The 17,082-nt window shown below is 39.9% G+C and overlaps 1 protein-coding gene across 4 annotated transcripts in view; it reads left to right on the forward strand.

The window, feature by feature from the left end:
- LOC110486134 (corticotropin-releasing hormone receptor 1) overlaps window positions 1-17,082 on the forward strand; it is a 202,282-nt gene that overhangs the window by 42,712 nt on the left and 142,488 nt on the right. The window contains exon 1 of one of the 4 annotated variants that reach the window (XM_036940770.2): window positions 1,200-2,386. The exons of the other annotated variants lie outside the window; for them this stretch is intronic. Within the exon in view, the coding sequence (XP_036796665.1) occupies window positions 2,363-2,386 (24 nt within the window). The 5' untranslated portion in view covers window positions 1,200-2,362. Of the gene's footprint in view, window positions 1-1,199; window positions 2,387-17,082 lie in introns of those variants that run through there. 4 annotated transcript variants of the gene reach the window in all.

The raw sequence follows: 17,082 nt of genomic DNA on the forward strand, positions 1-17,082 counted from the left end.
ATAGACTGTTCTCTCTGCTACCACACGGCAAATGGTCCCAGAGCGCCAAGTCTAAGTCCAAAAGGATCCTTACCAGCTTCTAACCCCAAGCTATAAGACTACTGAACAATTAATCAAATGGCCACCCGGACTATTTACATTGACAGGAATGGAGGGTTTTAAGTTACGTGGTACGCTTACCTTGAAAAAGGTGTTATAAAAAAGGTGTACAAATCAATAACAATATGATTACATTTGACATAATCACTTATTACTGAATTTTCAATATGATTCAACCTTGGATTTGAAATCAAAAACCTATGGATTTGGGTTACACTGATCTTTCTGCTGCACCACAAAGTCTGTAGCATTCTTAGAAGTCCCCTACAGATTCATTACCTATAATACATCTCTGCACTATTTTAGTTATCTGACTATTCTCTCATTGTTTATTTAATTTACTTATCTCAGCAAGTTGATGGTATCTGTATAGTGTTGGTGGGGCATATCATTCCGTTTTACTGTACTCCTGAACCACTATGATAAATATAATAGTTTTTCTTGAACGTATTATGCAAAGCTGAGATTTACTATGAAGTCCAAATTGTGGGAATACAGGTGAAATCAGTCACTGGTGTCGTAGCAGGAAGATCAGAATGCCATGAAGCAAGAAGTTATTCTAATCCCAGGTGAGTAAATGCTGAATAACAATGTTTAAATAAACATATATGTGTCTAATATGTACGGGGTAAAAACTGCAGCTATTTTGTGGCGTTCTGTGGACATCCTAATGACTTTTTGTTTGCAGGGTATCATGGGAAAATGTTAATCCACTTGTGTAAAGTTGTGATCACGAGAAAATCCACATGAAACTTTATATGAAATCACATCACATGTAAAGTGTTCCAAAACCACATGTATTCACATGAAATACAATTTTGCATGTGCAAAACATGTAGAAATTTCACATGTGAAATCATGTGTTTTTTCCGTAAGAGAACTATACACATGCTGGGGCATCAGGAGAGATAATGCAGTGCAATGGAAAAATAGAAGAAGGGGTAAGGGGATTATTTGAGTGGCCAGCCTAAATGACATTATAATTATTTATCTTTATGTTCCCATACAGTAGATGACATGGGTATACAGCAGTGGCAAATTATTGCTTTCATTGAACCATATCACAGCTTCACAGACACATTTTCCTGCTCCCTGGAGTTGTGTACCCTTGGCCATAAATCGAGAAGCATGTCTAACATGTTGTTTTGATAAAAGTGAAAATAAGGTAATTTGCTCTCAGGAGGAAAAACAAAAGTGAAGAGAGGAGAGTCGTAAAGTGTGCAGTGACGTAGGATAGTCTATGCGATCGCATGCTGGAGTTTGTTCTATTTGCCTATGGAGGCTGAGAGAGACACACCGCAAAAAAAATATTTCAAATTCTGAAAGCAGTCGGTCGGACTGAGTGAAGTGGAATCGGAGCTGAAACACCCCAAGAGCGATAAAGACTGTGGACCCGCACTGCGTTAAGAGGATACCGGTGTAGTTGTGTCAAACACATCATATTACGCGATTTCTGAAACTGAGCCTGCGAAGCACTCTTCCCTTTTCACTTTTTGGAGCGCAGCGGGCAGCTTTTAATTCATACTATATTTTCCCTCGGAGACAGGAGTGTGGTGTATGTTGCCTAGCAATTACAAGTTAAATGGTATTTTGGAGAAGTCAGCATTAAGAAAATAAATATTGGAGCACCGGACCAGTCGCACATCGGAAAAGCAATACTTGAGAGGACTGTTATGAAGAGGGGTTGAGAAAGGACGATGCAAAGGCTGTCAACGCTTTGAAGTTCGCGAGACCCGACCTCAATCTCTGACCGAATTTCAATCGGCCCACTGAATTAATTATTGGAACCTGTCATGTTCGTTTAATGTACACGGAGAAGAAGAGTTATTTACATGAGGGCTATTATTAAAACCACGCAAAACGCGGTACCCTGGAAAGTCCATTCACTGAAATATATAGCGTTGTAATACAGAAGGAAATAGACTACTGAACTACATAGTACAACCAATATTTCCGAAGAGACGTTTGAATTTCCTCTGAAATGGACTGACACCGATCAAACCAAACGTATCTCGATAAGATAATGATCGACAATTTAGAGGCTTATTGGGACTTCAGAGTTGAGAAAATGCATAACGATAAGTAACTGACTGACAGTTGGTGTTTGATGTGTGCAAGAATCATTCCAAAAGTGGTGTGATATCCTCTCTTGTGATGATTGAGTATCCCTACTCTGGTACCGGAGGCATCTCGTGGTAACACAGTAGCTGCGGCAAGGAAGGAGTGGAGTTTGGAGAAATCAGCAAATAAACGCACAGAAAAAATGTGGCTGCGAATTCTTCCGCAGGTATGTCAGGTGCATGCGAGATGCTTTGAAAAGGATTGTTGTCGTTTCAGTTAACTGCTATGTTGTTTTGTTGGCTCAGCCGAGATTGTGTTTTAGACTCTCACTGCTTGGGACTTTGATTATTATTATTATTATTATTATTATTATTATTATTATTATTATATATATATATATATATATATATATATATATATATATATATATATATATATTCCCAGCGATGCAGAGTTTAGAAATAATAATACAAATAAAATAGTAACATGAGGAATAAAATAAAATACTCAAGAATGGAGCTATATACAGAGAGTAGGCTACCAGTAGGCCTACCAGATCAGTTTGCAGAGTTACGAGGTATTTGAGGTAGATATGTACATGAGAGAAGGGTAAAGTGACTAGGCATCAAGTTATATAATTATACGAGTGAAATAAAGAACAGAGTAGCAGCAGCAAATGATGAATGTAAAAGTGTGTGTGTGCAGTATGTGTGTGTGTTTTTCGTTTACTACTCCTGTAAAGAACAATATCTAGTGAACAATATACTTTTTCAAATGCAGGTTATTTTGGCACTGGAGCTCTCGATCACTACTAACTATTATGATTAAAAGGGTTATTGCTAAATATTGTTATGTAATTATTTTGTTGATTCATTCACTTGGCTTGTATTCAAGAATCCCAATTCCAGGGTTCTTAAAATAGCCCAATGACAGAGAGAACTTGTCGTCACCTAAATCAAAGTTCAGCTATATTCTACAACAGCATTCTTAATTTAAAGAATGCTGTCAATTTAACAGCAACAGCATTCTTAATTTAAATGTATAGGCTAATAACAACAGATAATCCCTTTAAAAGCCCAACCCAGATACTTGGACATGAATGCATTGTTACATTTCAGACAATCTTTCGGTATTTTTGTGGCTCGTCTGATTTAGCCTAACTTAGGAGAAGATTATGCGTTGTCATTATACGTTTGAATGAGGGTCAAATCTAAATCGGTTTAATTAAATATGACTGTTTTCTTATACAATCATCACATCCGCATAGCCAACATTACCTGCGCAGATTGAAAGCGACGAAGGCAACAAAACACTTACTCAGCCCTTGCACAGGCCTACTTGCATGGGATTCTCCATTCTTGAATTCCAGGGGTGTGTATCTGGTGTATGCATATGATCATACCTTCTTTGTGCAGTATATTCAAAACAGTATCAACATAGACACCACAATGCATTGAGAATCAAACTCATGCAGGTGCAAGTAGGGGATTCATTTCTACACTGCCACGGCCTGTGAATCACACTAATCCTATTGCTTGAGGTAAGTCTGGCATTTGTCCAATGGAGAGAGAGGAGGGAATGCTACCCAGGGCTAGGAGGTGAAGGGATTGACAGTTTTAAATGCAGTGAGATTGGCATTCTAATTTAAGCAGAAAAGACAACCTGGACAATGACGAAGTGGAAATGCAAATAAAACCAACTATGCATATCGGATGGTAGATCAATCATCAACAGTAGCTAGACAACAGGCACATTCTCAGATCACTTTTTATTTTTACTGGGCAACCAACCCATGTCTTTGATTTTCATGTTAAATTGAATCACCAACATAACATCATTTTTATACTCTAAATTTGCCAAACTGTCTGACCCTGTAGACATTATTTTCCTCTCCACCAAACAATACATTTTACGTTTTCGAATGAATCTCTAACATAATGTTATTTTTATACTCCCAATTTGCCTTGCAGACAGACTCTGTAGGCCTACAACTTTTTTTCCAGTCTACCAAACTTTTAAGGACAGTCCTAAACAGGGCCCTCTTTCAGAGGCAAACAGATCCTTGTTCCTTCATCAGGTGTGAATGTCAGTGAGACTCCAGTCTGATCAGCCTCTCATATAAACTCTTCCTCAATAAGATATCAATGTCTACTTCTTCAATTAAATATCTCAATGTCCTCCTATTTACAGTCTGGGTCTGTCTGTCCCCGCTAATCTAATTAACTCAACGCAGAGTCCTCAGATGGAAAGGACCAGACCACAGAGCGGACATTCCCATTAAATTCTACTTAATTCTAGTACATTACTTCTATTTCAATGGGCACAGAAGCTACAGAGATGTAAATCCTCCCACCCAACCATATCACATAACTGATCACCAATGGCTGCTTGGCTGACAGATGGGAAAATGGCTTTTGAGGAATAACAGTGTGTGCTAGCACTATACAACAAGGTTCCCCAACAGGCGGCCCACCCATATTCGGCACGCAGGTGATTTTATTTGGCCCCCCAATTTTTCAGAGGAAAAAACATACAGTGGCGAGAACAGGTATTTGATACAGAAACCTTTGTTTGCAATTACAGAGATCATACGTTTCCCGTAGTTTTTGACCAGGTTTGCACACACTTCAGATCCTTCTCCAGATCCTTCAGGTTTCGGGGCTGTCGCTGGGCAATACGGACTTTCAGCTCCCTCCAAAGATTTTCTATTGGGTTCAAGTCTGGAGACTGGCTAGGCCACTCCAGGACCTTGAGATGCTTCCTACGGAGCCACTCCTTAGTTGCCCTGGCTGTGTGTTTCGGGTCGTTGTCATGCTGGAAGACCCAGCCACGACCCATCTTCAATGCTCTTACTGAGGGAAGGAGTTTGTGGGCCAAGATCTTGCGATACATGGCCCCATCCATCCTCCCCTCAATACGGTGCAGTCGTCCTGTCCCCTTTGCAAAAAAGCATCCCCAAAGAATGATGTTTCCACCCATGCTTCACGGTTGGGATGGTGTTCTTCATCCTTCTTCCTCCAAACACAGCGAGTGGAGTTCAGACCAAAAAGCTCTATTTTTGTTTAAGACCACATGACCTTCTCCCATTCCTCCTCTGGATCATCCAGATGGTCATTGGCAAACTTCAGACGGGCCTGGACATGCGCTGGCTTGAGCAGGGGGACCTTGCGTGTGCTGCAGGATTTTAATCCATGACGGCGTAGTGTGTTACTCATGGTTTTCTTTGAGACTGTGGTCCCAGCTCTCTTCAGGTCATTGACCAGGTCCTGCCGTGTAGCTCTGGGCTGATCCCTCACCTTCCACATGATCATTGATGCCCCACGAGGTGAGATCTTGCATGGAGCCCCAGACCGAGGGTGATTGACCGTCATCTTGAACTTCTTCCATTTTCTAATAATTGCGCCAACAGTTGTTGCCTTCTCACCAAGCTGCTTGCCTATTGTCCTGTAGCCCATCCCAGCCTTGTGCAGGCCTACAATTGTATCCCTGATGTCCTTATACAGCTCTCTGGTCTTGGCCATTGTGGAGAGGTTGGAGTCTGTTTGATTGAGTGTGTGGACAGGTGTCTTTTATACAGGTAACGAGTTCAAACAGGTGCAGTTAATACAGGTAATGAGTGGAGAACAGGAGGGCTTCTTAATTAAAGAAAAACTAACAGGTCTGTGAGAGCCGGAATTCTTACTGGTTGGTAGGTGAACAAATACTTATGTCATGCAATAAAATGCAAATTAATTACTTGAAAATCATACAATGTGATTTTCTGGATTTTTGTTTGAGCTTCCGTCTCTCACAGTTGAAGTGTACCTATGATAAAAAATGACAGACCTCTACATGCTTTGTAAGTAGGAAAACCTGCAAAATCGGCAGTGTTTCAAATACTTGTTCTCCCCACTGTATATATATGCATTATCAGTCAAAAGTTTGGACACACCTACTCATTCATGGGTTTTCATGTTTTACTATTTTCTACCTTGTAGAATACTAGTGAAGACATCAAAACTATGAAATAACATATATGGAATCATGTAGTAACCAAAAAAGTGTTAAACAAATCAAAACATATTTTCTATTGGACATCCTTCAAATGAGCCACCATTTGCCTTGATGACAGCTTTGCACACTCTTGGTATTCTCTCAATCAGCTTCATGAAGCTTCAGCTTCATCTCAATCAACTTCAGTCACCTGGAATGCATTTCAATTAACTGGTGTGCCATGTTAAAAGTTAATTTGTGGAATTTCTTTTCTTCTTAATGCTTTTGAGACAATCAGTTGTGTTGTAATAAGGTAGGTGTGGTATACAGAAGATTTGGTTAATAGACCAAGTCCATATTATGGCAAGAACAGCTCAAATGAGCAAAGAGAAACAACAGGCCATCATTACTTTAAGACATGAAGGTCAGTCAATCAGGAAGATTTGTGCAGTCGCAAAAACCATGAAACTGGTTTGATGAAACTGGCTCTCATGATGACCGCCACAGGAAAGGAAGACCCAGTTACCTCTGCTGCAGAGGATAAGTTCATTGGAGTTAACTGCACATCAGATTGCAGCTCAAGTAACAGACACATCTCAACATCAACTGTTCAGAGAAGACTGCGTGAATCAGGCCTTCATGGTGGAATTGCTGCAAAGAAACCACTACTAAAGGTCCCCAATAATAGGAAGAGACTTACTTGGGCCAGGAAACATGAGCATTGGATTTTAGAGCAGTGGAAATCTGTCCTATGGTCCAAATTTGAGATTTTTGGTTCCTACCACCATGTCTTTGTGATACGCAGAGTAGTTGAACGGATGATCTCTGCACGTGTGGTTCCCAAAGTGAAGCATGGAGGAGGAGGTGTGATGGTGCTTTGCAGGTGACACTGTCTGTGATTTATTTTGAATTCAAGGCACACTTTGCCAGCATGGCTACCACAGTATTCTGCAGTGATACACCATCCCATCTGGTTTGCGCTTTGTGGTTTGCGCTTTTTTTTCTCCAACAGGACAACGACCCAAAACACACCTCCAGGCTGTGTAAAGGGCTATTTGACCTAGAAGAAGTGCTGCATCAGATGACCTGGCCTCCACAATCACCCCGGCCTAAACCAAATGTAGATGTTTTGGGATGAATTGGACCACCGAGTGAAGGAAAAGCAGCCAACAATGCTCAGCATATGTAGGACCCCTTGAAGACTGTTGGAAAAGCATTCTAGGTGAAGCTGGTTGATAGAATGCCAAGTGTGTGCAGAGTTGTCATCAAGGCAAAGGGTGGCTACTTTGAAGAATCTAAAATCTAAAATATATTTGGATTTGCTTAACACTTTTTTGGTTACTACATGATTCCATATGTGTTATTTCATAATTTTGATATCTTCCCTATCATTCTACAACGTAGAAGATAGTAAAAATAAAGAACAACCCTTGAATGAGTAGGTGTGTTCAAACTTTTGACTGGTACTGTATATCCATTGATATCCATTAAAACTACTTTCAGTGCGCACTAATCCTGTGTCCCTGTCACTAGAGTAGTGAGTTCAACTATCTTTGGCTGCCTTCTATTTGAAAGAATGGTAACGGCACTGGGCAGCTAGTTGGCAGAGTCAAAGTAGACTTGAATAAAATATGCCATTTAGCAGATGCCTTTATCCAAAGCAAACGGGTACATGGTAGGGGAAACAGATCATAGAAACAGGCTTACATTTTTGATATCATGAATGGTCAGTCCTTGCATCTATAGCTCTGTCTATGAATTTGAGAGTGGTTACATTTCTCCAGCCCCATCCCTCAGTTTTTTACTGAAAGAGGAGCAGGTAGACACTTTGTTATTGTTTCTACTGCTGATTGCTACTTTAAGAAGTTAAGATGCAGATTAAATACACACCAAAATATGTTACAGATACTATAAAAATGTCCCATCACTCAGACTGTTAGTGAATACACAGCATGCAGAACATCAAACAATCAAATATATTTTAGAAAAATATATTTTTACAACAGAATAATAACCACAGTGGTTATAGAGGGTGCAACAGTTCAACACCTCAGGAGCAAATGTCAGTTGGCTTTTCATAGCTGAGCATTCATCGGTTGAGAGAGAGAGAGAGTCGAAACAGCAGAACCGGGACAACGGGTAAAAATAAATCAGAGGAAAAACAATTCCACTTCGATTCCATTTATGGATAGGTGCATCTTTGAATTCGCTGTTGAATTGCCTGCTCCTTCTCCATTTTCGGGAACACCATCCCACTCCCCCAAAGGAATCGATAGTATATCTTGGCTCACACTGTGATTGTGATTCAATGCTCTCAGGTTCATGGGTCAAAGTCATATAAGGTTTTCAAAGTAACAATAAAATTAAACAGCAATTACAATTCCCTGAAATGCTTTTTTATGTTCATTGGAGAGTCACCTATGCCCTATTATTAGTTATAATCAAAAATAATAAATCATTTGTATTGTGATTCATATGAATGAACCTTAGTAAAATGTAATTCATAAAACTAAGTGTTATAATCACAAGGTTACATATCCATGCTTAGACGGGCAGAAATATAACTACCCAGAAAAACTGACATTATTTTATTTTGACTCCCTCATATTTGATGTGTCACAGGTTTTTTACAAAAACATCCTGCTAAAATCTATAAAAATATATTTCACTTAATCCTTTGAGATTTGTTTTTGTCTCTCTGAGTCAACAAAACAAAGTTATTGTGTTTTAATATAAAATACTGGTGTTATACTGTATGACAATGTTTTGTTACCCTAAATGACACATATCACTACGGGACACAAATATGGATTAAATGTGATTCCTTTAGCAATAACAATAAGGATCCTATGAACTATTATTAGTAGCAGCAATAGCATTTTTCTTTTATCTATTTTTTAAGTTATAAAACTGTGTAAAAAACAGAACAAGATCTTTACATTGTGCAAGCTAGCTGTACTTATAGTTGAAGTCGGAAGTTTACTTACACTTAGGTTGGAGTCATTACAACTAGTTTTTTAACCACTTAAAAAACTGTAATTTTGGCAAGTCGGTATGGACATCTACTTTGTGCATGACACAGCTATTTTTTCAACAATAATTCACCGTATCATAATTCCAGTGGGTCAGAAGTGTACATACACTAAGTTGACTGTGCCTTTAAAAAGCTTGGAAAATTCCAGAAAATGATGTCATGGATTTAGAAGCTTCTGATAGGCTAATTGACATCATCTGAGTCAATTGGAGGTGTACCTGTGGATGTATTTCAAGGCCCGCCTTCAAACTCAGTGCCTCTTTGCATGACGATAGGAAAATCAAAAGAAATCAGCCAAGACCTCAGAAAAAAAATTGTAGACCGCCACAAGTCTGGTTCATCCTTGGGAGAAGGTTTCTCCCAAGGCGTTCTGTCTCCTGGAGATGAACATACTTTGGTGCGAAAAGTGTAAATCAGTCCCAGAACAACAGCAAAGGACCTTGTGAAGATGCTGGAGGAAACAGGTACAAAAGTATCTATATCCACAGTAAAACAAGTCCTATATTGACATAACCTGAAAGGACACTCATTAAGGAAGAAGCCAGTGTTCCAAAACTGCCATAAAAAAAGCCAGACTACGGTTTGCAACTGCATGGGGACAAAGATCGTACTTTTTGGAGAAATGTCCTTTGGTTTGATGAAACAAAAATAGAACTGTTTGGCCATACTGGCCATCGTTATGTTTGGAGGAAAAAAGGAGGAGGCTTGCAAGCTGAAGAACACCATCCCAACCGTGAAGCAAGGGGGTGGCAGCATCATGTTGTGGGGTTGCTTTGCTGCAGGAGGGACTAGTGCACTTCACAAAATAGGTGGCATCATGAGGACGGAAAATTATGTGGATATATTGAAGCAGCATCTCAAGACATCAGTCAGGAAGTTAAAGCATGGTCGCAAATGGGTCTGCCAAATGGACAATGACCCCAAGCATATTTCCAAAGTTGTGGCAAAATGGCTTAAAGACAACAAAGTCAAGGTTTTGGAGTGGCCATCACAAAGCCCTGACCTCAATCCCATAGAGCATTTGTGGGCAGAACTGAAAAAGCGTTGACGAGCAAGGAGGCCTACAAACCTGACTCAGTTACACCAGCACTGTCAGGAGGAATAGGCCAAAATTCACCCAACTTATTGAGGGAAGCTTGTGGAAGGCTACCCAAAACATTTGACCCAAGTAAAACAATTTAAAGGCAATGCTACCAAATACTAATTGAGTGTATGTAAACTTCTGACCCACTGGGAATGTGATGAAAGAAATAAAAGATCAAGTAAATCATTCTCTCTACTATTATTCTGACATTATACATTCTTAAAATAAAGTGGTGATCCTAACTGACCTGAGACAGGGAATTTTTACTTGGATTAAATGTCAGGAATTGTGAAAAACTGAGTTTAAATTTATTTGGCTAAGGTGTATGCAAACTTCTGTCTTCAACTGTCGATCGGTTCTATTCTAGCGAGAGAGAGAAATTACCCATACGCCACACACATAAAGAAGATGGGTTTTACTATGAGGTACAATTTAATTAACTTAGGATTAAATAAGAATTTAACATTTCAAACAAAGCATAAATTAAAAAACATTCCATAAACATTGTGCAAAAAAATAGTTTTGCTTAAAATCATCATGAAACAGTGGATATCTTTCTCAAAGTAATATCATGGCATTTGAAAGAAATTATTCCACCAAAAAAAACAAAAACATTTCCTTATTCTGAACATCAGAATATTAACCAAATCCATTGTCTGAACATCAAATGCAACTCTTGAATGTTCTCAAACTGAACTCATCATTCAATATCATCTTTAAAACATGGATTTATTTTTAGAATGCTTGTGTATGTCGTTTTATTGTGTAAGCATATGTAGTATTATGTAGCCTAACTGGTGTGTAACTTGTAATTTGGACTAATAAAGCTCTGTAAACTTTTCCCAGTCAGAGTTGCAGAGTTTTGAATTCCTTCGTTTTGTAGTAAACCGCTCTGGAATACCTTAAAATGCCATAAAATAGTTTAAAATGATGATATTCCGTATTCATACAACAAGTAAATATGAATTGCATTATTAAATGTTGTAAACTAGTGAAAACATGGGATAACACAGCTACTGTCATTCAGTGTAATGAGTGACATTGTGGTATAACATGAAACTTTTGTTGTGCTGAAGCACAAAAGCGTGATACTGAAGGACGGATTTCATTCCTTGGTCACCTATATAAAGTAATGACCTTGACCTACAAAGATTATCCTTACTTTTCATATTTAATATGTTTTCTGTGTTGTACTGAAGGACATGCGTTTTTTTTACAAAGGTTATTTGAGGGTGAAAAGGTGAAATCATCAAATATTTCAGAGAGATTTACTCACCTCATCACATTGATAGAGGGTCTTCAATGGGTCTTCTTTGTGGGTCTTCTGTGATTACCATCATGTGATATGCTTTAAAATGGCTTTTTACCGTTGTTAAACTGAATGATATTGATGAAGCGCAAAAGTCTGGACAAAGGTTATTCAAGTTTTTAAATATTTTTTAGATACAGTATGTCACCCATTATTCTATATATTGTTGCAAACACTTAACACAATTATGCCATGGGTGTTAATTTATCTTTTTATGTGAAATGAATGGCCTTCGGACATCAAATTTACAAGTCTCGTCTTTGACCCCCGACAGAGATTTATGGTCTTCACTGATCTTACTCTCTGTCAGCTCCATCTGTGGCGTTTAGGGGCAGGACTCGGTTGTATACTGGTGGTCATGAGCGCAATCTAGATGGGCCCCGAGCTCTTTAGCGATGGTCTCGGTGGACTTCTTCTCCACGGCAGCACAGGCACCCAGGGGTCAGTTTGGCAAGCAGTACTAACCGTTCTTTCTTGTTGGTAGAAAACAATTATGGCATCTATTAGGCTATAGTTATATTCAAGAATCACAGCATATACTTGAAATAAACAATAGCCTTTTAAATAATATGGATTTGCATGTACCACCTGCCTCCTGCACAGTCTCCCCCAGGATGAAAACGTTTTCAGGGATGAAGATGTCATCCTGAAAACAAACAAACGTTTTGTTAATACAACAGAACCCAAATATATCGGTTGGCATTAACAAGCTACCTGTCTTGTATGCTTTGTCCACACACACACACACACACACACACACACACACACACACACACACACACACACACACACATTTATTTTTCAGCAAACATTAGCTATGTCAACTTCAGTCTAGCTAAATGAGATGGACCTAACAAAACATTACAAAAACAAATCTGTCAGCAAAATGTATTACAGTACTTGACTATCTGAGGTGGAAGCTAACTACATTAACTAACGTTACCTAATAACAGGGGTACATGGATAAACTGTGTTGCAATTTTAGTTGCAGTTGAGTTGCTTACTAACGCTATTTGCTGGGGGGTGTTACACAAAGTTGTCCAGTGTCTGATGCTAGCCTTGTCAACAAAAGTCATGACCGGTTAATGTTACCTCAGGCTCCATTGCATTGACTCGCGTCACCTCCTCCGTTCAGTCGCTTTTGCTTGACTCCAAAGTCAGCGATTTTGATGATGGTCGTTCGGTAACCCCTACACCATAACATCGAAAGTGCCCTTCATCGCGAATTCTGCATCCGCGAAATGCTGTATGCATATCCTGCTAGCTCGAGCTGGCACGTCCTTCCTCTTCAGGACATGGAGCCACTTCTATAAAAGTTGTAGGTCCTTGGGCAGCCAATGGTAGTTTACCGAGGGATTTTCTTTGAGCCAATTCATACAGCCTGGCGCTATACAGTTCATGTTTGAATCACTACTTGCTGTTGCCATCATCGTTGTCCACCCCTAACCTCACTCTCTTCGATTCACTCCCCGCACAAAAACTCAATACCACAGACAATTTGCTGATTCCTGCCAGTGACGCACTGGCGTCAGTCTTTACTATGGCAATTTAAAATGGCGCTGACCTTAGCTCAAATAAACCTTGTCGGCGATCAAAATACTAAATATAGAGATGTTTTTATGTTAAATGCACATGTTTAGTATTAGTGGATTGAATAGATATCTTGCTTAGATATACTTCCTAAAGTGTTTCCATTCCCCTTTAATGCTGTCGGGAATATGATACATCTGTGTGACTGCGAACAGTTCCAGCGACCTTTACCACAGCCATGTGTCTCATTGACTACTTATATGGCATATGTGCATTTACACTATGGTTTGACCTTTCAAGACGCATGATGTGCGGGCTTCTCTCCCAACTCCCGTCACCTATAAAGCCGTCTATTGTCTATCACGGCTGCGTCTGAAATGTTACACTATTCCCTGTAAAGTGCACTACACCAAGCGGCTGGCTTTACGTTGATGATAAAGTACAGTGGGGCAAAAAAGTATTTAGTCAGCCACCAATTTCTCCCACTTAAAAAGATGAGAGAGGCCTGTAATTTTCATCACAGGTACACTTCAAATATGACAGACAACATGAGAAAAAAAATCGAGAAAATCACATTGTAGGATTTTTAATGAATTTATTTGCAAATTATGGTGGAAAATAAGTATTTGGTCAATAACAAAAGTTTATCTCAATACTTTGTTATATACCCTTTGTTGGCAATGACAGAGGTCAAACGTTTTCTGTAAATCTTCACAAGGTTTTCACACACTGTTGCTGGTATTTTGGCTCATTCCTCCATGCAGATCTCCTCTAGAGCAGTGATGTTTTGGGGCTGTTGCTGGGCAACACGGACTTTCAACTCCCTCCAAAGATTTTCTATGGGGTTGAGATCTGGAGACTGGCTAGGCCACTCCAGGACCTTGGAATGCTTCTTACGAAGCCACTCCTTCGTTGCCCGGGCGGTGTGTTTGGGATCATTGTCATGCTGAAAGACCCAGCCACATTTCATCTTCAATGCCCTTGCTGATGGAAGGAGGTTTTCACTCAAAATCTCACTATACATGGCCCCATTCATTCTTTCCTTTACACGGATCAGTCGTCCTGGTCCCTTTGCAGAAAAACAGCCCCAAAGCATGATGTTTCCACCCCAATGCTTCACAGTAGGTATGGTGTTCTTTGGATGCAACTTTGTCCTCCAAACACGACGAGTTGAGTTTTTACCATAAAGTTCTATTTTGGTTTCATCTGACCATATGACATTCTCCCAATCTTCTTCTGGATTATCCAAATGCTCTCTAGCAAACTTCAGATGGGCCTGGACATGTACTGGCTTAAGCAGGGGGACACGTCTGGCACTGCAGGATTTGAGTCCCTGGCGGCGTAGTGTGTTACTGATGGTAGACTTTGTTACTTTGGTCCCAGCTCTCTGCAGGTTATTCACTAGGTCCCCCCGTGTGGTTCTGGGATTTTTGCTCACCGTTCTTATGATCATTTTCACCACGAGGTGAGATCTTGCGTGGAGCCCCAGATCGAGGGAGATTATCAGTGGTCTTGTATGTCTTCCATTTCCTAATAATTGCTCCCACAGATGATTTATTCAAACCAAGCTGCTTACCTATTGCAGATTCAGTCTTCCCAACCTGGTGCAGGTCTATAATTTTGTTTCTGGTGTCCTTTGACAGCTCTTTGGTCTTGGCCATAGTGGAGTTTGGAGTGTGACTGTTTGAGGTTGTGGACAGGTGTCTTTTATACAGATAACAAGTTCAAACAGGTGCCATTAATACAGGTAACGAGTGGAGGACAGAGGAGCGTCTTAAAGAAGAAGTTACAGGTCTGTGAGAGCCAGAAATGTTGCTTTTTTTGTAGCTGACCAAATACTTATTTTCCACCATAATTTGCAAATAAATTCATAAAAAATCCTACAATGTGATTTTCTGGATTTTTTTTCTCATTTTGTCTGTCATAGTTGAAGTGTACCTATGATACAAAATACAGGCCTCTCTCATCTTTTTAAGTGGGAGAACTTGCACAATTGGTGGCTGACTAAATACTTTTTTTGCCCCACTGTATATGTTCGACGCCGCAAGGCTGAAATCCTCGAAAGCGCTTGCATCAGCAGCTCCACTTGAACATATTAATCAATGGTAGCCAGGTTGCCAGCACACACATGTTTTAAAGCTCACCTTCCCCAAGCCAAGGTGACTGGACTGATTGCTGCTGATAGTGTGATGCTTGAACTTCAATCAGTCAAAGTTTGAAGCCCAGTAATGAACCAATATCCCACTATACAGTATGTCATATACTTTAGGTGAGGCTGCAAGGTGTATCAATCAGTGCAGTTAGGAGTCTATTACAGAAGATATGGGAATGCAGTGTTTGCACTCTGCAGGAGTGGAGTACAGGTTATCTCTGTTAAGGTCAGGATGGAGGAGTTGAAGGTCAGAGAGGGGAGCTCTTCCATCTGCTCAGGGTCATGTTCAGTAGAGCACATAGTTGCAAACCATTTTCCAATGGAAAACAGAAATCAGCATTCTTATTGGACATGTTCAGGTACAGTGGTGCTTCTCAGTTTCACTCCATTTTGAAAACTGTTCCCCCTAATGAACGGAAAACTGGTCATGCACAGCCCTGAACCTATCGCAGTGAAGGATAGCTCAATGTCAGGATTAGAGTGCTGCTGCAGATTTTATTAGATGTTTCCTCGTCTAGCCCATGAGAAATCTATGCCACTTCTGTGCAATTGGTCCCAAGGTATAGCAAGCAACTGGAGGAGAAATTCTAACCACTTGATTGATTGAGTCATAGGACATCAGGCATCTCTAGACCACCACATCTAAAATCCTTATATAAATAGATATAAAGTAGAAATTAGGATTTGGATTGCAATACATACATTCAGAGTTCCTCAAACCAATACAATGTGTAAAAAGAAATCGGAAAATGGTTTGAAACAAAAAGATATGTTACGACACATCACATAGACTGATGGCTAGTTGCAGTCTTTGCTTAACTACATATTAGCTCCTTTGTAAATTCATTCTATAAAAAGATAACCAAATCGGAGAGGACAGTACCAAAGGTAATCAAATGCGGATGATAACAATAATAGTCGCTCAGGAAAGCCTTTGCTTTTCCTCTCCCTAAGCCCCTTACAACATGAGCCCTGTAAAATTCTCCGAAAATGGGTCTGATCAACTTCAAGTGAAACCTCATTACCTTGGCCTCATTACCGTGGCAGTGTTGACAGAGAGCTGGGTATTTAAAGGGGCAATCTGAGATTCAAACAAAAACAAAGTGGCCACCACTTTTTAAAATGTAAAAATGTATTCACTATTCCCAGATGGCCCCTTTAATAGAATGAAGGAAATAATTCCTGGCAAGCCAAACTGCGATCCATCTGCTGGCTTGCATGGCTGTTCTTTATTTTTTGACAGCACACTATGCTCACAGACGCATGTATAGAAGCACTTAAAGACACTGTAGGAGCACTCACTGGCTGCGTCCCAAATGGCACCCTATTCCAAAAGGGGCCATAGGGCTGTGAAAAGTAGTGCACTGTGTAGGGAATTGGGTGCCATTTGGGACGCATTTTTCTCTCTCGTTTCCATAGGAGTGTTGTATGAAACTGATATGTCTGTCATAAGGCCAATCAGGGCTGTGAAAAGAGTTGGTGGTGTAATAACCGGGTTACATAGAGATGATGGCTATACTGTAAAAATGTCTTAACTGTTGTTTGTAGGTATAGATTAATAGATTATACTGTATATGGGCCACACTGTATATTTGACCTTAGATACTGCAGCATTGTAAAATAACTGTTACATGCTGACCAGACCGGACCCGTCGCGTGCACGAGCGCTGCAAAATAAATGTAGAAATCCTTGTTATTCAATTATTGCACCCACACTGCTCGCACGCGCCAACAAGTGTCTGGGCTAAAGGGCTAAAGTAGAACTCCTTTCTATTTCTGACGCAGATCGCGCTGCAAGTCCTGCTTCTCCCATCTCCTCATTGGTTTATAGAAGCAGGTAC

Source organism: Oncorhynchus mykiss, chromosome 13, assembly GCF_057628025.1.
Source record: "Oncorhynchus mykiss isolate SJ-2025 chromosome 13, ASM5762802v1, whole genome shotgun sequence".
Taxonomy (NCBI): Eukaryota; Metazoa; Chordata; class Actinopteri; order Salmoniformes; family Salmonidae; genus Oncorhynchus; species Oncorhynchus mykiss.